We start from the raw sequence: 23,812 nt of genomic DNA on the forward strand, positions 1-23,812 counted from the left end.
ACACTTGTTCAGTCCCGTTTTATCCAAAATGAATATTAAAATATTGAATGACTGTCATGTAAAGTTGCATTTCTGAGATGATTCTTGAATGAGAAGCGCGACGTATCTGATTTTAGAATGCAAGACAGTTGAACCTTGATAATGGATGAATCTGGCAAGTATATGATTATTGAATGAAGAAATGAATAGTTTTCATGATGAATTTCTATTAAAGAAACAGTTAGTTTGTAATAAGAAAACTAGAATTCATGATTTTAGAAGCAATCCATTCAAGATGAACTTTTGTGTTCATTTTACGTGAATATGGCGGTGGTAAAGTTGCCGAATCTTGTTACTGAAACAATTCAGAATGACAGTTCCAATAAAAGATGTGGTGTTTGTGGTCGATGGTTCAGCAGCAATGAAGAGATATTCTTCTATATTCACTACATATATTGAGCCCATTGTCAAGACTTTTACTGAATGCACAGAAACAGCTGTTGGACAGGTTATTGAATCTTTGTGTAGAAAGTGATTGATGACTTTATTCGATAAGACTGACATGCGTATAATGTGCACTAGACCGAATGTGTTCGACTGGGTCTTGTTGTATATAGAAGCTATCCTTCATACTCGCCTTTTACTGTCCAGACTGTCGTCTTCACCAGCGACCCCGCAGTGTTCCTATCAGCATACAAAGCAATCGACTATCGTCATGGTGGAATCACTCATAATGCAGCTGCAGAAGGTCTTGCCGTAGCCATGCAGGTTGTACTATTGCTTTGTTCATGCGTAGATTCCATCCAATTAATCTGCATTTTTATTAGTTATTGTCTAGTTCACAACAAACCAAAGAGCAGCGTGTATCTGACCAGCATTGTGTCTTGGTCTCTGCAACCATGATTAATCCATCTCCATGCAGATTACCCTGCAATAATTTATACAGAGGAAAAACATTCACTGATTTGGCTCAAATGCTTTCAATGGTAGTTTCTCTTTTAATTGTTCAGTGTATATTGTCCTTGTAGTTGCTGATGTGTGTTATGATTGTGTAGAATTCAATCCATTTTTCTGCCATTCTGCCCTTTCGTGGATTGACTCAAGTTGAAGATTTGGTCGAATCGGTAAGATATGCATATTATTCACGTTTGATCTATCAACTACATAAACCAATCTTTTTTTTAATTATTAGATCAATGCTGTTCCTGCTGTGGATTATGCTGTCCAACCAAGCGATTATGTCAAATTATCAGGACTCTCGTCATCCAACAAACGACCGACTTTAGTCAAGGAGAATATGGATTCAACTGGCACATCTGCAATCGGCAATCTTATATCCGAGTCTTCGTCACGACAATCTAAAAAACCAAAACTCGAAAATTCATCATCCACAGCTAGCACTCCCATGGCAATCCAATCTACTGTTGTTGGTCCATCTGTCACTGCAAATAATTCCAATGTTGCTGCTGATGCTACACAAAGCGATGCCAAAACTTTAACCGAGACTAATTTGGATGCGGAATTGATTAAACAACAGCAGGCTCAACAACAGCTTCAACAACAGGCTCAACAGCAGGTTCAACAACAGGCTCAACAGCAGGTTCAACAACAGGCTCAACAACAGGCTCAAACAGCGTCAGAACCATTGCATACTCCAGTTGTCGCTGGATCCAAGCCAACATCTACTACTAATTCTGGTAAACACAATCAACTACAAACCAATCTCTCAGACAAAGTGAAGCAAACACAGGCAGCATTTCTTGCTCAACAGCTTCAATTGCAGCAGTTGCAACAGGCTAATCAACACATGTTGATGCAGGGAAATGTGGGAATGGTTGGGAATACCACAATTCAGCAAGGAATTTCTCAGCCGCAACAGCAGCTTGCACAACAACAAAATCTCGCTTTTTTACAATCTCAGCAGCAACAGCATCAAAAACATATTGCTCGTAATCAAGCCATGGTATCTACTTCAATATCTCCTAATCCACGACCAGCAAACACGGTGCTTCAACAGCAGAGTTTACAACAGAAACTTCAAGCTGATTTGGAAAATGCAATAAAGCAGAATACAGGGCAAGTGCTGAATTCTAAGCTTGCAGAACAGTATTTGATGCATCATTCACAGTTCATGCAAGATCAGCAAACACAATCACTACAGCAGCAACAACAGAATCTTCAACAGCAGCAAACACTACAGTTTTCACAAATGAATCAAGCGCGACCCAACACAAGCCAAAATAACATGTTTATGCAGCTTGTTGGAGCTAAACAGTCTCCACATGTTTCTCAACCCCTTCAACAATCACAATCCACTGTTCTTGCAAATGCGACTCCAAACATCGTTCCAAATGCTACCAATGCGATTTGGCGTGGTCAATTTATATGGAATGTTACAGATCACCCAACAATCTCTGCAATACCTGGAGGATCTTCTTTGTGTACTCTTTCTGCAATTCCATTACGATCCACAATCCCAATGGAAGAATTCATGACACATATATGGCCTGCTCGCTTAGTACTCCAAACATGCGTTTCTCTAACTGATCAAACCATCCAGAAAATTATTTTGCACCAGCAACTTACAGTAGTGCAGTTTTCCGTTATGGGTTTAGCTAGTGAGCAAAAAGGGTTTCAAATTTTGATTGGATTGTTGAGTGCAGGACAATTTGGTATTTCAGCCAATTTTCCCAATCCCAACACTGCCGATGGCGTGAACACCAGCGCAGCGAATACACACGGAATCGTTGTCGTACATCATAAAGGAAATTTGTATGGTTTGGTATTTGTCAAGACTTCTATTGATAATGCCATCAAGATCTTGGAAGGCTTTCAACGTCAGGTAACACGAGTTTGAAACCGTTCATGTTGAATGACATTGAATTAACTCTATTTGTTCAATTGTCTTGAATTGTCACAGCAACCTTCACAACACGTACCACAATCGGGTTTGCCTATCCAGTTGCAGCAGCAACAACTGCAAATGCAACAACAACAGCAGGCACAACAGCGTGTCAACATTCAACAGTTTATACAAAATCCTGCCATGTTTCAAGCTGCAATGCAATGTAAACCTTTAAATTGTTTGAAAATGAATGTTTGACTGTTTACTAATCTTATGTATGTGTAGATCAACAACAACAGCTCGGACAAGCTAGTCAACTCCAGCAGGCTCAACAGCAACTTGGACAAGCTAATCAACTCCAGCAGGCTCAACAACAGCTCGGACAGGCTAATCAACTCCAGCAGGCTCAACAGCAACTTGGACAGGCCAATCAACTCCAACAAGCTATGGGCCAGTCACCTCAGATTCAAGCTAGTCAGCTCGGGATGGGTGGACAGATCAATGCTGCTGGTGGAGGGATCAATCTACAAAATCTGACACCACAACAAATTGCTTTTTTACAGCAGCAACTACAGCAACAAAGACCAAATGGATCAGGCGGATTTTATTGATCCGTTAATGTGAATTTATATTATACTACCAGTGTGTAGAAATATCTTGGTTGAATAGCCGTTTTCAATCAAATTGATTCATTTTAAATTCATATTAAATGGTTGGATTACAAACATTTGCCAGTCTGTTGCGTACCTCCCACACAACATCTCGGCGATTTTTTTCAGACGGAACCACTATTAAAACATGATGAATAAAAATAGTAGTTAGTTGTACTATATATATTTCGTTTTTTCATGTAGGAATTAAAGACTCTTACCATAACTTGGTCGCATAGCAGCAAGATTATGTCTTCTGATGTAGTTTATAGAAATATAGATTCAAATCCGTACAATGAAAACGTTAGAGTCAAGTAGTATAGCTACAAAATACCAAGTAGCTTACGGTTTAGGCTGAGATGAAACAGGTGGATCTCGCATACCACCCCATCGATTCTGTGACAAGATTCCTCGTGAACCACCTTCTGAGCCCGCACAGTGTGTTCCACCAGTATTTGTCGCATTACAGCGTTTCAAAAATTTGTCTTGAGACCACTGTTCCTGGTGTTGATGATACCTTGCTACAGGATCATGTTTCTGTATAGATCGTCGTGGTTGCCATGTACGTATAAATCCAGATTGAGGCTTACGCGTATGTGTTCCTTGGCTGTTTGCAACCGACGATGCTTTTGTTGTAGTAGTGCATGAATGCTCATCACCAATATACAATTCATCTTGTGAAAAAGATTCATCTAGATTGCTACGATCTGCTGATAGCATACTAGGTTGATCAACACGTATATCCTCTGTATACTTGGTGTGTATATGTCGAGGCGAAGTAGCTGAATGGGTAGATATGGGTGAAGACAACTCTGAAGAGCTATTCGATTGGTGAGTAGACTGTCTGCTTCGTCGATCAACTCGAGCAGTTTCAACTTGCTTGATAACTGTTGATCTTACACCTGTTAAATCCAACCCTGCTAAACGATGTTCCAATTGAGTTGTAACGGACTGTGGTTTTTTTGTAGCGAGTCTAAAACTCGAATCTGGTTGGTGTTTTTGAGAATCGAACCGAGGTTCATAACGAATTGAATCTGGTTTGGATGGGTTGAGGTTTGCCGTGGTAGAAGGCCGAAACGTATTTTTAATTATCCGATGTGAATGTCCAGAATCTGAAGTAGACTGAATGACTGACTTGGAAAGTGGAGCTCTGCTGTTTTGAATAGAAATAACATGTTCAGGGACAGCAGTAGGAATATGATGGTGCATATCTGTGCTATGAGTAGTGGATTTATAGTCTGGAATATTTCAAAATCAGTCATGTATAAACTATATCAGTTACTGCACACTCCTCACCGTAATAATCTTCTGGTTGATTCAACTCGGCTGGATTATCCTGATAACTGCTCATTAATCCTTCATGCTGCTCTTTATTATCAAACATTCCTTGCTGGTACATGGCTTTTAGTTCACCCACGAATTCTTCGAGGGCAGCATTTGACAACGAGGATGGATTATAACCCAATTCCTGTAAATGTTGAATGACTACTTGAGGGTTGATGATGGAGTCGATGGAAGTATCTTCATGAATTGAAGTGTTCAAATCAGCAACACTTGTTGATTCAAGTTGCAGTTTTCCTGTATGGTCAGCAGTCAACATCATCCACTTGCTTGTTGATGTTGGACAAAGTCCGACAATTCCTGTCATGTCAGCACTTGTATTTCATTAATATAAAGTTATAATTTTCACACTTGTAATGGCCAGATTTGTTATTCTGATGTGGTCAAGACTGTCTTGTCAATCACATCTGAAAAGTATTTGATGACCCAATATATCGATTACTTGATCATTCATCGTATCAGCTTGAAATACCACAGAAATCAGCTTAATAAAACTGATTACAATCGTATTCTTGTGGAATGAAATGTTTATCTTGCAGTAACTGTCTTTCAAAACAAGTGGTGAATATTTGTTGCGCATTTCTATTAGCAACTGACTGCATTGCTTGTCCAATAAATACAAATTATGGCTTTGAACTGAAATGATCCTTTTCTTGATAATCATGCATTGTGCAAACTCTTGTATTCTAAAACTCGCAAGTAGTTTTATACCAATCACTGGGACAATATCAGCCAATTAAAGAGTTTGAAAGACAATATTTAATAGATTTGTAAAGATTGTTTACTGTGTAGTTTGACACTTTAGTGGTTCGTTTCACGCAAGTACGATGGTGATAAGCATGACTAATATCTATCGATTGTAATCAGATGCTAGTGGCATTCTTGACAGCATCTTCCATAGTCGTCTTGTTATCATGCATTCGTCGAATTTTATCCGTGTTTCCAATACCAAGCCTAATTACAGTAGACTGAGTAAATGTGATTTCAATTGCATGCCTTGTGCAATAAACTTACTTTGGAAGCCCGCGATTGAGACCTTCCAGCAAAACACATGCTTTGCAAAGTGTGTTGCTTGACATATATCCACAGCGATTACAGTTGCGTACAGCAATGACACCTAGTATACCAAATCCCATCAATACTAGACTATATAGGAAATAAAGCATACACGTCCTACCATTCGCGACAACATTGATTTTTGGTTGCTGCTTCAGCTGATACGACTCTCCCGAATGAATAATATCTAAAATAACACTCGATCGGATTGACTCCAAGTCTTTAAGAAAAGCTCGTGCATATCCTCGATACGCATTGGGAGAGTAGATGCATTCTGTCGAAAAATAGTCCAGTTTTTTAAAATAAGCATACATGACAATTTCCTTTTCATATGTGTATTTGAATGGCTTGGATCGAGGAATCACTTCATTTGTAGCTGTTTTGATCGACGTGCATCGCTGCAATCTTGCCAAATCACCTCTGAGAACTACAAAAACAATCATTTTTAATGGTTGGTAAATTCATCGGAAAAAAGTATTGTTGTACAATGTTACCAAACCTACAGTTCATCAAAACTGTCTCGGCTATATCATCTGCATTGTGGCCTGTGACAACATGATCAACTTTCAACAAGGCAGCTCCGCGATCTAGAGCTTGTCGCCGAAACACTCCACAAAATGTGCCTAATTAGAATCGTGCAACATGGTCAGACAATATTCCATACTTTGAGATTCCAAGATAAAAACACGATTACAATTATTTTTCAATCCAATCTGCTTGACAATTGCATCCATTGTCCATCCATAAAGATCTTGATATGATAGAATCTTGAGCGGAATCCCATACTGCTGCTCATTTCTTTTAACAGTCTAAATGTATATTCAATACTCAGTAACATTATACTACTTTCAAGCTGATCCGTAATGATTTGAAACATACTTCTAGCGAGTCGTCTCTGTATCCAGTGATTCCTTCGTCAATGGAAAGCAAACATAAATCCAGACCGTAATTGTATCGCTTATTCAATATACAAAGTACATGTGCAAGAACCGTCGAGTCTAGACAATCAAATTCATTACAAATCAATCTCAATTGACTTGAAACATTACACAATCAAAACAGTTGTATTCACCTTTTCCACCTGATGCTGCAATGGCTACTCGGTCACCAGGTTTGAATAGAGCATTTTGGACAATAGTGTTGTGTACGTTTTTTTCCAAATGAAAATAAAAACATTCCTTGCATGATGGAGCAAGAGTTGACGGTATTTTAACCATGGCTCTTTTTTGTGGAGCATCTGGAGTATTAGATTTGCATAGCGTACATAAAAGTGGAGTAGTTCGCTGCTCTTTCCTCGAACTTGACATGTTTGCAGGCAAATTAAAACTCGAGAATCAAAATTAAACAAGTCACATGAATGCACGTGATATTGAAAAGAAGCGACACATTTAAGCTAGTTCAATGTATCAAATTCTTTTGCTGAAGATGCAAGTCGTCTATTTTTTATTGAATTTGAATCGCATTTTAATTCCTAGTTACAAATAAAAACCATACAATTTGATGGTTTTTGGTAACATATCGAATGAGGTACATGACATTAACTTGAAAAAGGAAATCACAGATAAATACAAATATTTCATTTCACAAGAATACGATTGTAATCAAAACTTCAATGGATATTACCATTGCATATTTACACAAGTATCAAAGCACCCATAATGACCGAGGTTAAATATACAGCGGCATTGATGGAATGCTTGGAAAATCCAGCGTTGAATGATGAAGCGGGAACAACAACTCTGCTGGTAGGACTAGATGTAGGATTAATAGTGGATCGAGTAGCATTCAATGTAGAGTTTGTGGTACCATTGATAGAAGTCGGGGGTGTAGATGGAATGGTAGTATTTGAGGATATTGTACCATTGATTGAAGTTTGGGATGTGGATGGAATGGTGGTATTTGAAGATGTCGTGCCATTGATGGGAATTTGAGATGTAGATGAAATGGTGGTATTTGAGGATGTTGTGGTCGAATTGACAGATCCTCCATCTGGAGCGGAGATGCCGAGTTTTGTCCAAAATCCTTCATCGTATGGATTCTTTCCCAGACATTCAGCAACTGGCATGGGTTTGTAACCTCCCGATCCTGCCATAATAGCATCAAGTGCTGCTGCTGCCTGTGGTTCAGTAGTTTGAAACATGTCGTGTTCAAGTGAAATGACACCTGCACTACCAGCATTAGCTTTAGTAGCAAACTGTTGTGCAACATCTCCGCGTGCTGCGGTATCTTGTGGATCCACATTCCACTCGACAATCGTGAGTCCCAAGTTGGTTAGTACTGTACGTACACGATCATCAATATCACCATAGGGAGGACGCACAAACGCAGGCGTAACTCCAATCACGGTCTTGACTGCCATGATAGTATAAGTGATTTCAGCAATGATTTGCTCATTTGATACAGTCGACAGATATGGATGACTCCATGTATGAATGCCGATATGGTGTCCTGCTTGGTATGTTCTTAATAAAACATCTGGTCGTTCCAGCACACGAGATCCAATAACAAAAAACGTTGCTGTTGTCTTTCGCTTGGCAAGTTCGCCAAGAAGATCGTCAGTCAATGGGCTAATGTAAATAACAAATCAGTAACAAATCAGTAACAAATCAGTAACACGTTAGTCATGCTACTTGGCACGATACTTGAAATTGATATACATACCCAGGTCCATCGTCATATGTCAGTCCCCATTGATTTTGTTGAGGACACGTAGTAACATCTTTGGACCAGTCCGTCACAGTCAATGGAACAGTACCGACAGGAATTGATGGCACATTTGATAAAACATTGGAACCCCAAGCAGCGTTGGCAGGAGCAAGCTTATCCATGGGTGGATAATCTGCTTGATTGGGAGTACCAGCAAAAACTGAAAGTGGAATCGAAACTCCAAGAGAGAATACTAGCAGAGAAAGCATTTTGGATTTAAATATCAGATTGAATAATATACACCTTGGATTGATATTAACCCGAACGACAGCAGAATTACAAGGATTAGTGGATTGGCGATCGTTGTTAAATATTAAATTTCATCAAACAGGCGCCACAAAACCTGTTTCGATGTAGCATTTTGTGGCGTGCAATCATAAAACCTAATATACTGAAACTTGAGTTGTTGCGCGAATATATCAATAAAGCAGTGAGATAGGCTACCAAAAACTGCAGTGTTGGTGTCTAATGTGTTTGTTGAATCATTAGGTTGGATTGACTATGAAATATACTAAAATGATTTTATTTCATAGTGCTGTTTTTTGTAAAAATTACTAGACACAATACCTAATATTGTTATCTTTGGTTATTATAATACAATATTTAAAAACATCAAATAAACTCATGAATGACTGAAAAATGAGTTGCCTGATTTATATCTTTGGTTTGGGATGCCAGTTTTACGGCAATGCAAGATTATTGTATGATCCTTTATTGCAATACTTTCAGAAAATGACCATGAATTGGATGGTTCAACAAAATCAGCTGAAATTAAACAAACTCCAAAAAAGCATGATAATCTCCGCTTAGTTTTACTGCTGTTTGTGATGCATTCACAAGGTTTGATAGGAGCTACTATGGATATGAAGATCGGTGAGGTCTAAAACAGGGTTGCTAGTTATGCTTGATATGAATGCTAAAATAAAACTCTAATGATTTGACTTTTTGCCTGCTATTTATCAATAAAAAATGGTTTACTACTGCCAGTTCTGGCTATTGCCATAGACAGTTGCTGCTGCTGTTTGAACCACACTATTGGATTTTTCAAAGCACGAAATTCAAAAGTTGGTCACTACTATCCAAAACATGCTGTATCTGACCAACTTTAAGCCAACTGAACCATTGTTTAAATTTCCAAATATACTCAACAGTCTACTACTTGAAAAGTATATTTTACAATTGAACTGCTTGAATCCCACCTGAGTTTACATGTTCTGCACATTTGCTTTTACGCGTTGAAAATATTTCAAGAGGTCTGATATTCGACAAAGCATAAATGGCACAGAATGCTTGACACATTTCTACCAATCTGATAATGCATCAAAACCAAGGCATCACATACCTAGAACCAGGTTTGGATAATTAAATTTAGATAGTAAATGTAGCAAACCATAAATTAGAAATCACAATACTAGTGTGGATGTATTCTAAGTCTATACCAATGCTTACAAGTAATCTAAACGGTAACTAGCTCAACTATCGAGCCGTTTTTCAGCTACTTGGCTTTGCATATAACACGTACTTTATTGAAAAATGATGATAATTTTACATCAGTGCCATATATATCATGCATTTACATTGATCATGAATAAGTCATTCAACACTTTATTCAATGCAGACGCCAATAATGATTGATTTCGTGAAATAGCCTTGCCAACTATTTGGTAATAACGTAAGAATATCGTGGTTGGGAAGTAGATGATTATCTCTTGTGATCTGATAAATTGAATCTGGAATATCTTGGTCAAATTAAAGATATAAAAGACGACAATTTTTCTGGAAATCCAATTCGTTAGTTTTTACATCTAAAAACATTAATTATCGAGTCTTTTAAACCTTTTATATATCTACTTGAACAATGTTTGGATCATCGATTACTCTTGTTTTTGCTCTTATCTCAACAGTTGCTATTGCAGTTCCAACAAAGTCTATTTCAGAGTCCATATCCGCTCTTCCATTTCATTTTCCCAAAAGCACATACGAGTGTTTTTCTGAATCCAATACGGCTATTTTGATATCGCCCACTACAGAAGAAAGCATCAAGATCGGAATAGACTATCTTCTTGAAAAACTTGAATTGGATAATAACGAGTTTCAAGTCTACAATAACTTTACGGATCATGGCGGTGTAGTCCACATATATGGTGCACATCATGTTAATGGAGCGCGTATTTCCAATCACCATGCTTCCGTGCATGTCAAAAATGGACAAGTAACGTCATATTCTGCATCGTTTGAACCTAAACGCAGTTCTATTCAAAATGGATTGTCGGTTGATCCACCTACTACAAAAATTTCGTTTGAGCAAGCCTCGTCTAAAGCATCTGCCAAGCTTAATCTTCCTGTATACACAAAGTTTAAATACGAGTTTGAGTATATAGAAAGCAAAGATGGCATTTTGGTTCATACATACAAGTTTCAATTACGTGACGATCCACTAACAGCATGGTTACAAGTGTGGGTCAGTACAGTGACTGGAGATATTGTCCACGCAGTCGATTTTAGCAACAAGTTTTCATACAATGTTATTGGTCTTCCTCGAGCAAATCCTACTGATGGATTTGTGGTTGTGAATAATCCCGAGTACAAGGCATCATCTCCAAATGGGTGGACAGCTGGAAGTATTACTAAAGGAAACAATGCAGATGTTGCACGACGCTCCAATGTATTAACTCCTGGTGTCGGCAGAAACGGAGTGTTCGATACTAATTTTGATCCAACAGGCCAGCCTACATCTGCAACAAACATACAGGCTTCTGCAGTCAATCTCTTTTATCGTAAGTAATATCTGCTTGATTTAAATTACCAACTCGGCTTTAGATTAAAGCTGATGCAAGTAATTCAATGTCTGATAATATGAATGATTGATTTGAATCTATACACTTTAGAGGCAAATATGATGCATGATATTATGTATCAGTATGGGTTTACGGAAGCTGCTGGCAACTTTCAAGTAAGCAACTTTGGAAAAAGTGGTAGAGGAAACGATGCGGTCCAGATTAACGTAATGAGCTCGAATAAAATCAACAATGCCGAATTCTATACTCCAGCAGATGGTCAACCTGGAGTGATGTACATGTATAGATTCACAAGTTCTAATCCGAATCGAGACAGTGGGCTTGACAACACGATCTCATTACATGAGTATGGTCATGGTGTTTCTACGCGTCTTACTGGTGGAGCTTCTACTGTGCAGTGTCTTCGAACAACCGAGGCCAGGGGAATGGGAGAAGGCTGGAGCGATCTATTTGCAATAGTACTTACGGCAAAATCAACCGACACCTCTACCAGCAATATCATTTCTGGTGCATATGCATCCAATCGACGTGCTGGTATTCGGATGTATCCATACACCACCAACATGAATGTCAATCCGCTAAGATATTCGAATCTCAGAACCCAAAGTGAAGTCCATGACATTGGAGAGATTTGGGTTACCGCCATGTGGGAGGTATATTGGAACTTGGTTCAAAAGTATGGGTTTTCGAGCAATCTTCACAATGCAAAACAGCAAGCAGGAAATGTTATTTTCTTGCAAAATCTGATAGGCGGATTGATGCATCAACCTTGTAATCCAACTTTCATAAACGCACGTGATGCTGTACTTGCTTCTGATCAAGCTTATTATGGCGGAGCTAATGTATGTGAGATCTGGCGTGGCTTCGCCAAGCGTGGTTTTGGAGTAGGTGCTAGAAACTTTATCAATGATTTTACAATACCCAGAGAGTGCAATACGCCATCTCCCCCAGCCCCATCACCAACTCGACAGGCAACTATTACTCCAACCGTAAGACCAACGCGTACTACAACTGTGAGTCGACCTACTACTACAACTAAACGATCAAGGCCAACATGGACTTTTCCTGGTCCAAATGAAAATTGCAACTCCAATAACATCTGCTGCTTCTTTTTTGGCTTCGACTGTTGAATAAAAATATTTTACATGATCGCCCAATATAGTTTTTCAATGTGATGTATGCATATTAACTCTAGATATGACACTATTTAGGAGTACTTTTAACGGCACGACCCTTTGCTGCAAACAGCTTACAAATGATATAACAACTGTTTATAATAAACGGACAGTTTCATGATTGGTGCCAATCTTATTGAGCAACAATGTGCCTTTTGAACTCGTTAGTTTACTGGTCTCTACTCATTCTTGTATAAAAATACAAAGCGAATGTTTACATTTCTGGTTCAATATATCTCGCATCTTTTCAATCTCCAACTTTCCTTTCCTCCAAAACAAACATTTCTGAAAAACATTGCGTGACTGACATGTATAGTTGCATTCCTGGGATATGTTGAACTAGAACGTATCTGATATTACAAGTTTCAATAAAAGAAATAACCCATTTCCAACAACAACGAATATGTAACGATTGCATATTCCAGAGCAAATAGAGCCACTACAAAATCAGCACAGAAAAGGTACTCAATTTCTAGTAGAAATACGTAATTTATTTTAAATATTGTTGATTTGAAAGCAAATAATAGCAGTTGCTGCAGGATAAATATTAAAACGTTCCATTTCACATGAATATGGATGTAAATCGAAAGTGCCGAGAATAACTAGTTGCGAACTCTTTGGATGCTTTCGCCTGGAATACTAATAAATCCTCTTGGTTTAAAGACCACCTGACGCTTTTCCAAGTGAGCCGATTCGTTATTTGAATGGAATATAGGCAGAGCACATGCTTTGCCAATAAGAAGTGATGATATGATAAATGCGAGGTGCTTCATAGTGTGTTTTGATGGTTGATGAGATATAGTTTATAGTGAAGAATGAAGGGATTATATACTGATATCAACTGGCTCGCTTTGTGTATTGAGTTGCCATCAGACTTCCACTTTGCATTCTTGAACAGGCTGGTTGTGCCTATTGGTGTTTGGTTTCGACCAGTAGCTAAGCTTCACAAATTGGCACTTTCCAGTCAACAGAGCAAAGCCAATACAAGCTGATTTACGGCTGAGGAAAAAGAGTCTGAAAACAAATGAGAGATTGCCATCAGCCATCATCCTTGGTGATGTTATTCAAATATCGGTAGACTGTTCATCTATTGATTTCAATGGCAGGATCATCTATCGCTCGTATTTCCTACACCACAGCGACAATCTGGCTTGTTGAAATGACCAGTTTGCTGGACGATCTGAGCTACAATCTGTTACTTGTCTCGATTCAATAGAGGACAACGTTTCTCATTCGATATAGCAGCGGCTGCTTGGTGATCTTGGTGTTGGCTTGTTCTGACGCGAGACCTTGATGCTCAACTAGTGTGTGTGCCAATCTGAAACAATCTGCAATTCTACAAACGGAGATTTTCATATTTCCGAAAAACTGTAACAACTGCTTATCTGATGCCATCGGAGTGGTTTCAAAATATAACGAGGTTGGGTCGTTGAAATATAAATATTTTTCTATACTCTTTATTTTCAGTGTGATAGCCCCTTCAATATTCATTTACCGCTGTATCGAAGTGGAGTGGAGCATCTGTATTTGTTTTTCAGCCATTGCTCTCAAGTAAACAATGGTTACATATCCAGTATACTCTCCTATTTGAGATGGACTTGAATACACATTTTCTGTCTTGAATTACATGCCATACAAGCCATTTTGACTATCCGAGTAATTTTCAGCAAGGCTCAAGAATGAATATGTAGTTCTATACCTACGACATTGCTGTTTGTTGAGCGGTTGGCAGATCATGTCGAGTCTAGTATTGTCAAGTCCAAAGGTCGCAATACGGTCGAGTAAACTGGCATCAATCATTTCATGAAACTGACTGTTTATTATATTATACCGCGGCTCTTATTTAGTACTCCACTTTACGTGAATATGGCCACAAATCAAAACTCTTCAATGTCATCATCAGCAAGTGCAAGGTGGTCTTTCCATTCCAGTCGACCATGGCCTGTTCCTGTAGAGAATGCTGCAGATGCTGTCGGGCGTCCATCCATTTGATGGCCTGGATGTGCCAAATCTTCAATCGCATCAAGGTATTCTATCCCACCATCATACGATCCTTCATCAAGTAGTTTGCTTCCAGCAATCAACGAGTAACCACAAACACTAGCAAGCGCGGATTTTGCATATCCTAGTTTAATCAAAAGAAAATAGCATACTGCTGTAAGACAATGACTAGAGCCAAAAAGTGTCAATTTAATACCAAAATTCCTACCAGGTAAGTTCCGAACTGGAGGATGTTTGTTTGTACGCCCAAGAAGACCCAAAAAGGGTACAATTTCCAACCACAAAGCCGATTCCGAAACATGGTCTAGTAGAGTGCCAGCGTCAGCTATTTCATTACTAGTAAAATGTAATACTAGCAATAACAAGAAAATATACTTACGAGATAGTACCATTTCGTTTTGTGCAAAAGCTTCCAACGAATCTAGTCTTGACATTTTCATATACTGTCTAGTCCACTCAGCAGCCAATCCAGCATGAATTGCAAGGCGGTTTTCCCGTGCTCTAGTTTGGCATTGCCACGCTTCCGGCTTGTGTAGTTGATTGAATTCATTACGCTTCGCAAACGAATTTGCTGTTGCTCGAGATTGATTTTCAGATGAATGAGCAGATACATGTTCAAGGGATGATACAAGAGGTGAGGGCGAATGAGCAAATAACAGACCGCGAGCTGTCACCGACATGGTATATTGCGCCATGATGCGCCGGTTCTATAGTCCAGTAAATGATCCAAAAACCAAATTATTATACACGCTGGTTGAACTGTAACAAAATAGACATGCTACAACTCATCAATATCATTTAATTGAAAATACAATACCTCCCAACGGCCAGTATAGATGTCAGCATCGCTCAAATAAGAAGTGGCCAAGACTAATTCTTCAACAGTAGTATAGGCTGATGGCACATTCTGCTCAGAAAAAAGCGTAAACACATCAGGATCGACATAGAGAAGACTCAAAATATCCTAAAACAAATTCATAAAATGGTCAAGCATGAGTCACCACACAACCATCAATGCTACAGTTAAAATTGCATCCTGAATCCACATACTTCCGGTACGGCTTCTAAAGTAGTTCGTTTCATACAACTCAGAGTAGGTCCAAGAAGATGCTCACAAGGAGCAACACTATCCAGTCGTTTATTGTATCGAATACGACCAACAGCCTGGAAAATAGATACGCTTTCGTCGCGACAGTCGACTTGGTCTAACGAGGCACGAACAGTACTCGATTTACCTCGTGCATTACTGCGGTCATGTGGACTTTTGGATAGGCCAGCATCAAGAAATCCATCACCTCCAAGCGTGCTACATACAGCTCTGTCACTAGTATCATCAGCAGATACAAGCGACCTACCATTTCTTCCTCGTTTATTATATTTCTGTGGCTCTTCCTGCAAACTCAATGGAATACTCTTTGGATCAATTAAAGCCAAAAATTGTAAGCGATGAATTGCGTGGCGAATGTCCCCGCTGCTCGACTTGCTAATCCATTCAATCATCATTTTAGATGGCCGATGAATTCGTTTTGACATGGATCGAAACTCAATATCGGCAATCCGTGTAAGAGCTTTGGCTAAAATAGTCGGCGCTACTAGATTAAATCTAATGTAAACCGTGCAGTAGTCATGGTCCAGGTCAAATTCAATGTATTTTCAGTTACTCGAGACGTTTAAGCAATAACTATACAGTGCAAATGATCCATTTTAGTACTTACTTTATATGCGTGTACGATGCTTGAGAAGAGATATCAGGAGAAATCAGCGTTCTCAAAGTAATAGGAGCATCTGTAAACCCCATTCCTTTAAACATAGTATTACCGCTTTGATGTACATCCGAGGTATCCGAAATAATAAGCACAAGAGGATACGCAGAGTTTTTTGAAGCCAAATACATTCTTAAAGCAGTATGTACAGAAGTACGAGATGACATAGATCCCAGTTGTGGCCAATCTTCAATTAACACAATTTTCCGCTTTGATGTTGATGCTATGTTGGGTGAATTATATGATTGTGTGTGTAGATTTGACTGTGTCAAGGATTTGGACTTGCTATTTACAGATGTCGTTGTGAAATGAAGTGCAGGAGTTTTGCATGAGCTTGTCAAAAAATCTTGAAATCGTTGCAAAACAGGAACATAATCTGACGTAAATCGTTCCACTTTCCCATCGGCTCCTAATATAAAATAAATATTACAATCATCAGTCAATCTAATAATATAAAAATCAAGGGTGGTGTCTAGTAGCTGAATCTAGTTCAAAACAATGCTTACCCAGACTATCGTGACGATCCCAAATGGACTGGAATGTATTGATATTAACAGGATTCTCCCATTCTACAATTTCAAAATCGAGTTCACAAGCAAGTACATTCAATGCAGCTGTTTTTCCGACACCAGAAGGACCGCTCAGGACAAGTAGCTTTCCATTTGTACGGCCATTTCCATTGTGTCCCGAAAATGCACGGATAAGCCAATCTCGCACATCTTTGAGCTTTTTTTTATGAATGGCCACCTCTGCCTAAATCATTGCAAACAATCCATCAACGACTATAAGAATAGATATTCAACAATGTATACATTATTTCAAGAAATTACCTCTGAATTTGGTTTGTATTTGTCAACCCACAACTGAGATTCAAATTCGCCTTGTTGCTGCACAAGTGTCGATACTGATTTACAAGGACTAGTAAAAGCCATCTGGCCGCCTTTTATAGAATTTATCTGAACATCAACATCACTTTCGTCCGACACAAATCCAGCAATATCTTCCACCAAGTGAGTTTGTTTGGACTGAAATTGCGATTGAAAGCGAGTATGATGTCTAGTGCTTGATTGAGATGGACGAGTGGAGCTTTGAGTGAGTGACAAACCAGATAAAGGTCGAGTACGATACGGCGTTCGAGTAAGAGTTGATTGTGTTGGATTAATATCCAATGTCTTGCCAGATCGAGTAGTAGATTTACAAGAAATGTCAATTGAATCTCCAATGACTTCCAGTCCAGTGATTCTATTAGAGTTTGAAATTGCCTTGGTCATGGTAGAGATGGAATCTAAAGCAACAGCCGTGTCGCAGCTAGTATCGCTGTGATCGCTGATATCCAGCAAGCTGTCGTTTTTGTCAAGAGAGGACCCAGCACTTGCATGCAAGGTAGTTTGAGAAAGTAATTGACCAGGAATAACCAGTTTTCTGAAAAGCGATGCAGTGGTTTGAGTTGAATTATGTATAGTATCAGAATGATGGATTGGTATATCCTGTGTATGAGTTGATGACTTTTTAGGAGTGGATCCAGCAGTAGTTTTGATAGTTCCAGTGGACGATCGAGTGCAAACTCGTCGGTTTCCCAGTCGTTTTCTTACAGGAGCAGTCAAGACAATATGCGAAGTAGAAACATCATCAGACTCTGCACTAGTAGTGCTCGAGTCTTCCGATTCAACCTGTTCAACAACAGCAATCTCGGTAGTGATTGCAGATTCGGTGGTTTTGGGAGTTGTCCGATTACTCTGGACACTCCTTTGACCGGATCTTGAAGGAATCCCACTCATTCTTCTACGAGTGCCCAACCCCATTGCTTACAACTACAAGCAAGTCTAATATTATTTGTCAAATTGAATTTTAAATTCACGGATTGATCGAACGCGCTCTTTGGACTGAATTTAGTCTAATTCTCATCATTCTTATCAACTCTATTCAATACATAAACACTTTAATTAATTTCTTGGTCGCTTTCTTATAATCATCCAGTAGACCGCTTGAGTTTATGCACATATTTAGACGTACTTCCACTTGGTATGGTTTTGGTTTCAAAGCGTGCTTGATGATCGTTACAGTGCAATCGTTCGTCAGATTCAGTCCGACCATGTGCATGAGCCAACGGTTGTGATGGCATAACAGAGCCATCTTTACTTCCCTTTGCCGCGTTACTACTCATCAACTTGGCCCTCCCGCTTCCAACAGTTGTTCCATTCTTTCCCAAGACAATATCCACTACAACTAGCCGTGTATCCACTCCGTCTACAAATCCACCGCTTAACTTGGACTCAAATACTTCACAAAGCTTCTTTACAAGAGGAACAACCTGCAAGCAGCTATGCAAGTCAATCAAATGAATGTCCAAATCACTCACTTTCAACGCTGTTTTTCCGTCACTTCGAATGATCGTCTTGACCCATTTTACAGAGGAAGGTGAGCAGTGTGCCATGCATGAATAAATACACTCGGAAACGGGACTTTGCTCTAAAGCAGTCTTTTCCGCCATGGATGCAACTCGACGCGATAGGTTTGGATATGTATCCAGCAGTGCTCGTCCAGATTTAAGTCCTAAAAAAAGCGCCAGCTGGAGATCCACCAGGTAGATTTCAGATTCAATCGAGTGTATTTCTTGTAGCGCTACAGGATTTTCTGTTGGTGAGTTACGCAGCTGTGAATTCAATGTATAAAGTGGCAAACAATGTGCCTTGTACAATCCCTTGATGATCGCGGCACGTTCTGGATTTGAACTGATCGTGGCAGGTACTGTAGATACCGCATGCGTCTTGTTCATCCCAGTTTCCGATTCCATCCATGCTTGCTGCCGTAACTTCTGTTTAGCCTGCTTTCTTTGTGCCAATGTTATTGGCTGCTGCTGTGGTTCAACAATGGTCTTTTCTACTGCTAAACCAGGTACGTGCAATGATGACGATTTAAAAGTAATATCACTGTTATCTGTAGGTATAACTTTGGTAGATGTCGAAAGTCCTGGGAGCGATCCAAACTGCTTAGCAGGTTCTGTTACGTCGCTTATACAACCATTTGTGTTTGTTACTTCGGCAGATGCTGATACGTTGGGTATTGATGATGTTGGTACTGGTTGTTGTATAGTCGAAGCGTCTGTCTTGAGAGGCTTTAAAGTTGCTAAACTGGCAGGCTCAGCTTTTACAATCAAATCAGTACTACGTGTAGTTGGTGATAAGCCACTGTTTGTATCGACAGTAGAACAAACACTGGTGGATTTGGTATCTGGAGCAACGGAAACAGCAAGAGTTTTGGTGTCATTCTGACCCAATTTTGGTATATCCTCATCAACAGCAACTAGCCCATTTTCAGAAGCAGGCTGATTGTTACCACCACAAGATCCACTCGTGCCGGCATCATCACCACTGCCACTAGACTGAGTTCCAGCACGTTGATATCCAGAAATACCTAGCCATGTCTTTTTCTTTTTCTTGATTTTTGTAACCGCAGGAGTGATTGCTATGGGCGTTAATGACATTGTAGCTGGTGTTGAAATAGATGTGATAGTACTAGCTGATGGTATGGACGTCAGTGTTGGCTTGGGTATCAGTGGCGGTTTACTTGGTGTTGTCAAACCTCCTTGTACTGACACAGAACCATCACCAATCAATGGTTTGCCGGCTGAAAGTGGTCGCGAAGACTTTGCGTTTGAAAAAGCAGGCACAGAGGTAAAAGGTAACGAAGGCGACGTGTCAGCAGTATGGTCTGTCACTTTTTTTGAGGTGTACCGGCTACTATCACTTTGATTTGAATCGTCATCACCAAAAAACCCAATCGCGAGAGATTGCTCACGTTCGCTCATGCCCTTGATACCCTGCCGATCACTTTCATGATCAGAATCCATCTCTTTGTTAGATTTGTATTGCCTTTTGATAAATTTAGTAGTATCTGTTGGTGACAATCGTGTGGACGAGACTGAAACAGACTTGCCCAATGCGTCTAAACCAGCAGTCTCTTTACTTGAAGCGGGCCGCTTTGTTCTACTTAAAACAGTGGAATACTCGACAGTCGAGTCTCTGGAAATATCAGAGTCGTGCTTTGAAATATTAGTTGAAAACGAAGATTTCCCACTAGATTTATGATCCGGCATGGTATACGAGTCTTGTTTGGCATTAATGATATGTCCATGATTAACATCACTCAATCTGTTTTTGCTATGGTGGACTGAATCAGAAGAAATATTTCCAGTATGACAAGTGTCGTCTACAGAAGTAGATGTAGTACGCAATGATGATTTGAATTCTACATCAGTAGAATGTGGTAGATGCTTTCCACTTAAAACAGACTTGTCATGACTGGAACCATCATCGCTGCCTTGAGTAAAGTATGTGCCGCTTGTATTGAGTTTAGCTCCACTCCGCTCACTGCCATCTCTTTTGTTGCCTAGACGTGATTTTTTACTGTTAAAATCTTTGCCTGCAATTAAATTGGCTTGATTGCGTTTGGTTGTATCAGTATCGGCAGATTTCGCACCACTTTTTCTCTTCAACCCATTGCCACTACCATCTAAATCAATATTTCTAGATTTAAAACGAGACGGTTGATTAGACAAGTCAGAAGCACGCTCATCTTCATCGGATTCTAAAGCATCTGAGCTAGACATGCGCTGTCGGTTCCGTTTAGAAAGATTGCGGGGTTTGGATAAACCACGACTATCATCTGATACAATGGATTCCGAGTACGTGTGGGTTTGATCAAACTGTTCGTGCGAACGTCGTCTGCCTTCAGCACCAGCGCGACTAAAGGTAGAATGCCCACTGCCACGTTTTTTACGCCGGATATTTGTATCTGAACTATTGGCAATATAATCATTCTTCTCACCCCCTTCGCCGCCAGAAAGTACAGTGTCGCCACCTTCTTCTTTGGCAATGGTTTTCCATAGTGCTTTAAACTTTTTTTCTTCGCGTGTGGATTCGAAAGGTCCAGATTGAGGATCCAAGCCACCCCATGCAAATCGATACGAGGCTTGTGAAGATGAGGCGGGTAGTCCATTTAAAAAGTTTCGATCTTCCCCAGAGTTGCTTGTTACACTGGACCGTCTCAGATCACCGTGATGCGCATGTGAAGTGGTGGAACTTGTGGGCGTCATTCCCTGCTGACCCGTATCATAATCCAATGATGTTGTCGATAAGGGATATATAGCAGACTTGGCAGAATGGCATCCGGGCTTGATAGCATGATGAGACTGATCAATGTAGTCTGATTCCTCCAATGTACCCACTAAATGACGATAAAACTCGGGTAAAGTATATGGCAACCATTCCGATTTGGGTCTAGACAGCAGCTCAGTAACCTGTTGCCGTCTTTTTTCAATATCGTCATTATCAACCTTCATATCATCTGTATGACAGGTTTCTGACTTGGCGCGGCATAAATCAAGTAGTGTTTGACCGTTGGTGTCTTTTCTTGTTGGATCACTCCCATACTCGAGCAAAACTCTAACAACATCCACATGACAATTTACAGCTGCTTCGTGTAGGGGTGTATCAACTCCGTTTTCACCGCCAGATTCGCCTAAATCAGCACCATACTGCAGCAACACTTTGACACATTCTGTATGGCCTGCCAATGCAGAATCGTGTAACGGCGTCCATCCCGAATTATCTGCAGCATCGATATCACTGCCATACATTAACAGACGACAAATTTCATCAAGGTTTCCAGAAGCGCAAGCGTGATGAAGTAAAGTCTGACCCGAGGTATCTCGCTGAACAACACGAAAGGTCATATCTTGCCATATATTCAATAGTCTGATAATATCGTTTAATTTGATCTGGTCTGACATCAATCGTTTCAGTTTTGGCGTCTCCCACAATTCAGTATCGCCGTCGTCAAAATGTTGAACTGATTTGGACTGTTTTTTGATCATATCGTAGATTTCAGTACGCTCGGCTGAGATAGCATTGGTGATGTCAACTCTACAAGCTGAAGCAAATTCCATAGGAGTTTGACCAGCTCGATTTACACTTGAAATATTAGCACCATTGCGTAGTAGCATATCCACAACCCCTGTGTGCCCATTACTAATGGCATCGTGTAAAGGAGTATCGCCTTCGCTTCCGCCAGGAGCATCAATCTTTGCACCAAAAGACAGCATCAAAGACACGATTTCTGTATGGCCTTCAAGACACGCTTCATGAAAAGCTGTATATCCTGCATGATCGGTGTGATGGAGATGAATGCCTGCTCTAAGCAGGGATGTGCAGGTAGCAACATCGTTACGAGTTGTGTACTTGAAAAGAAGAGTGCGACCAGATCTGTCAGCTGTATTGATGGTGGCAATGGGAATGGGTCGTTTACGGTCTGGAAGCGTCACACCACCTGACTCATCTAGATCGTAGTGAGCTGCATCTGTTGCAATAGAAGAACGTTTAAAGTTGAGTGAATTCCGAGTAGGAAATGTGGGAGTGGATGTAGCACTGGATTCATTTATAGTAGTACTGGCCGATGCTAGTTGTGTAAAAATTCGTGGCGTATTGGTAGAACCATCTGTGTTGGTTGTATATGGTAGTGTACAAGATTTATAAATGCCAGATGACAACGGACCGAGTAGTTTTGAATCTAGTGATGCATTAACTGATAGATTGTTATCAAATTTGTGTTTTCCATGTTTAGATTCTCGTGTTGCATTTTCGCCATGGTTCAAATTATTACTCATTTGAGAGTGATTTGCGCTTGCAGCAGCGTTACGACGTTGAAGTTCCAAATATCGCTCAGCCTGCACCCTTTCCCACTCTTTGATTTTTTTCTTGTGCCTTGGTTTTGTTGGTTTAGATCCCCGCAATGCCAGCGTGCCATCGCCATTTTTGTTCGTTTTGCTACCAGAGTTGGTATGACTGTGACGGCGATGAGTGTTGCTGCTTGAATCGCTATCATTGCATTCAGAACTACTTCGATCAATACGCTTGTTATGTGTCTTTGAATGAGCAAAGGCGGATGGATTGTCAGATGCGTTAAATGGATCCAAGTTTGTAGGTATTATAGAGGGATCGGCATCATCGCCTTCAGATTTTGCTCTTTGTTTAGATTGTGGTTTACTGGGTAACATTAATTTTACATGATCTATAAGAAAGCAACACATGTTAAAGCAACACCATTCCATAAATCTTGAAATCAAACCAAACAACATCATACCTTGATAAGCAAAATGAGAAGAATCTCTATACGACCGATCAACAACACTTGGCTCACCCATATCGACTTCAGAGATGTTTGAAGATTGGGGTGACAGTCTAGTATGCTCCACAGGCACATCAGAAAGAGGGGATAAAGAAGTGCTTCTGGCAGTCATACTCAAGTCCGTCAATGGACTACTTGAAGTATGCAAAGATATATCAAATATGTGTTTGGATTGAGGCGTACGGGACAAATATTGAGTTTGTTGGGGTTGATGCAATGATTGTGATTCGGCCTGTTGTTTCGTCATGCTTGATGCTGCTATTGGGGTGGGGTGGCATGTGGGTGTCAGCGTTTTGGGAGAAGCAATAGAGAT

At 39.9% G+C, this 23,812-nt stretch overlaps 7 protein-coding genes across 7 annotated transcripts; 2 read left to right on the forward strand and 5 right to left on the reverse strand.

The window, feature by feature from the left end:
* Positions 1-349: 349 nt before the first annotated feature.
* BATDEDRAFT_27121 (uncharacterized protein) lies at positions 350-3,435 on the forward strand (the record flags this gene model as incomplete). The annotated part of the gene is made up of 7 exons (XM_006681323.1): positions 350-487; positions 562-747; positions 807-965; positions 1,035-1,103; positions 1,172-2,821; positions 2,900-3,047; positions 3,110-3,435. 7 exons carry the CDS (start codon positions 350-352, stop codon positions 3,433-3,435), a joined length of 2,676 nt encoding a protein of 891 aa, XP_006681386.1.
* Positions 3,436-3,500: 65 nt separating this feature from the next.
* BATDEDRAFT_33612 (uncharacterized protein) lies at positions 3,501-5,091 on the reverse strand. Its single transcript, XM_006681381.1, has 4 exons — positions 4,771-5,091; positions 3,821-4,712; positions 3,696-3,730; positions 3,501-3,612 (listed from the first exon to the last, which is right to left on the reverse strand). The coding sequence occupies exons 1-4, from the start codon at positions 5,075-5,077 to the stop codon at positions 3,530-3,532; spliced, it is 1,317 nt and encodes a 438-aa protein (XP_006681444.1). The 5' UTR covers positions 5,078-5,091; the 3' UTR covers positions 3,501-3,529.
* A 463-nt stretch (positions 5,092-5,554) lies between these two features.
* Positions 5,555-7,172, reverse strand: BATDEDRAFT_17572 (uncharacterized protein). Its single transcript, XM_006681283.1, has 7 exons — positions 6,944-7,172; positions 6,751-6,869; positions 6,566-6,680; positions 6,375-6,494; positions 5,993-6,298; positions 5,830-5,932; positions 5,555-5,769 (listed from the first exon to the last, which is right to left on the reverse strand). Exons 1-7 carry the CDS (start codon positions 7,086-7,088, stop codon positions 5,679-5,681), a joined length of 999 nt encoding a protein of 332 aa, XP_006681346.1. The 5' UTR covers positions 7,089-7,172; the 3' UTR covers positions 5,555-5,678.
* A 332-nt stretch (positions 7,173-7,504) lies between these two features.
* BATDEDRAFT_91220 (uncharacterized protein) lies at positions 7,505-8,786 on the reverse strand (the record flags this gene model as incomplete). The annotated part of the gene is made up of 2 exons (XM_006681470.1): positions 7,505-8,438; positions 8,533-8,786. 2 exons carry the CDS (start codon positions 8,784-8,786, stop codon positions 7,505-7,507), a joined length of 1,188 nt encoding a protein of 395 aa, XP_006681533.1.
* Positions 8,787-11,551: 2,765 nt separating this feature from the next.
* BATDEDRAFT_5304 (uncharacterized protein) lies at positions 11,552-12,268 on the forward strand (the record flags this gene model as incomplete). The annotated part of the gene is made up of 1 exon (XM_006681248.1): positions 11,552-12,268. A coding segment is annotated over one exon (717 nt), but the record flags the coding sequence as incomplete, so codon positions are not given.
* Positions 12,269-14,427: 2,159 nt separating this feature from the next.
* BATDEDRAFT_91219 (uncharacterized protein) lies at positions 14,428-18,092 on the reverse strand (the record flags this gene model as incomplete). The annotated part of the gene is made up of 8 exons (XM_006681471.1): positions 14,428-14,675; positions 14,760-14,876; positions 14,931-15,258; positions 15,369-15,515; positions 15,602-16,154; positions 16,267-16,723; positions 16,821-17,067; positions 17,145-18,092. 8 exons carry the CDS (start codon positions 18,090-18,092, stop codon positions 14,428-14,430), a joined length of 3,045 nt encoding a protein of 1,014 aa, XP_006681534.1.
* A 3,596-nt stretch (positions 18,093-21,688) lies between these two features.
* BATDEDRAFT_5623 (uncharacterized protein) lies at positions 21,689-22,015 on the reverse strand (the record flags this gene model as incomplete). The annotated part of the gene is made up of 1 exon (XM_006681249.1): positions 21,689-22,015. A coding segment is annotated over one exon (327 nt), but the record flags the coding sequence as incomplete, so codon positions are not given.
* Positions 22,016-23,812: the final 1,797 nt, after the last annotated feature.

This window comes from Batrachochytrium dendrobatidis (genome assembly GCF_000203795.2).
Source record: "Batrachochytrium dendrobatidis JAM81 unplaced genomic scaffold BATDEscaffold_12, whole genome shotgun sequence".
Taxonomy (NCBI): Eukaryota; Fungi; Chytridiomycota; class Chytridiomycetes; order Rhizophydiales; genus Batrachochytrium; species Batrachochytrium dendrobatidis.

Excerpts from the sequence above, each read along its gene's own strand:
- BATDEDRAFT_33612 (XM_006681381.1), bottom strand. The coding sequence starts at position 5,077 with ATGATGTTGACTGCTGACCATACAGGAAAACTGCAACTTGAATCAACA. Across the intron at positions 3,731-3,820 it reads GTTTCATCTCAGCCTAAACC|AAGACATAATCTTGCTGCTA; the intron begins GTAAGCTACTTG and ends AAACTACATCAG. Across the intron at positions 3,613-3,695 it reads TGCTATGCGACCAAGTTATG|TGGTTCCGTCTGAAAAAAAT; the intron begins GTAAGAGTCTTT and ends ATGTTTTAATAG.
- BATDEDRAFT_17572 (XM_006681283.1), bottom strand. The coding sequence starts at position 7,088 with ATGGTTAAAATACCGTCAACTCTTGCTCCATCATGCAAGGAATGTTTT. Across the intron at positions 6,870-6,943 it reads TGCAGCATCAGGTGGAAAAG|ACTCGACGGTTCTTGCACAT; the intron begins GTGAATACAACT and ends TTGATTGTCTAG. Across the intron at positions 6,299-6,374 it reads CGAGACAGTTTTGATGAACT|TTCTCAGAGGTGATTTGGCA; the intron begins GTAGGTTTGGTA and ends TTGTTTTTGTAG.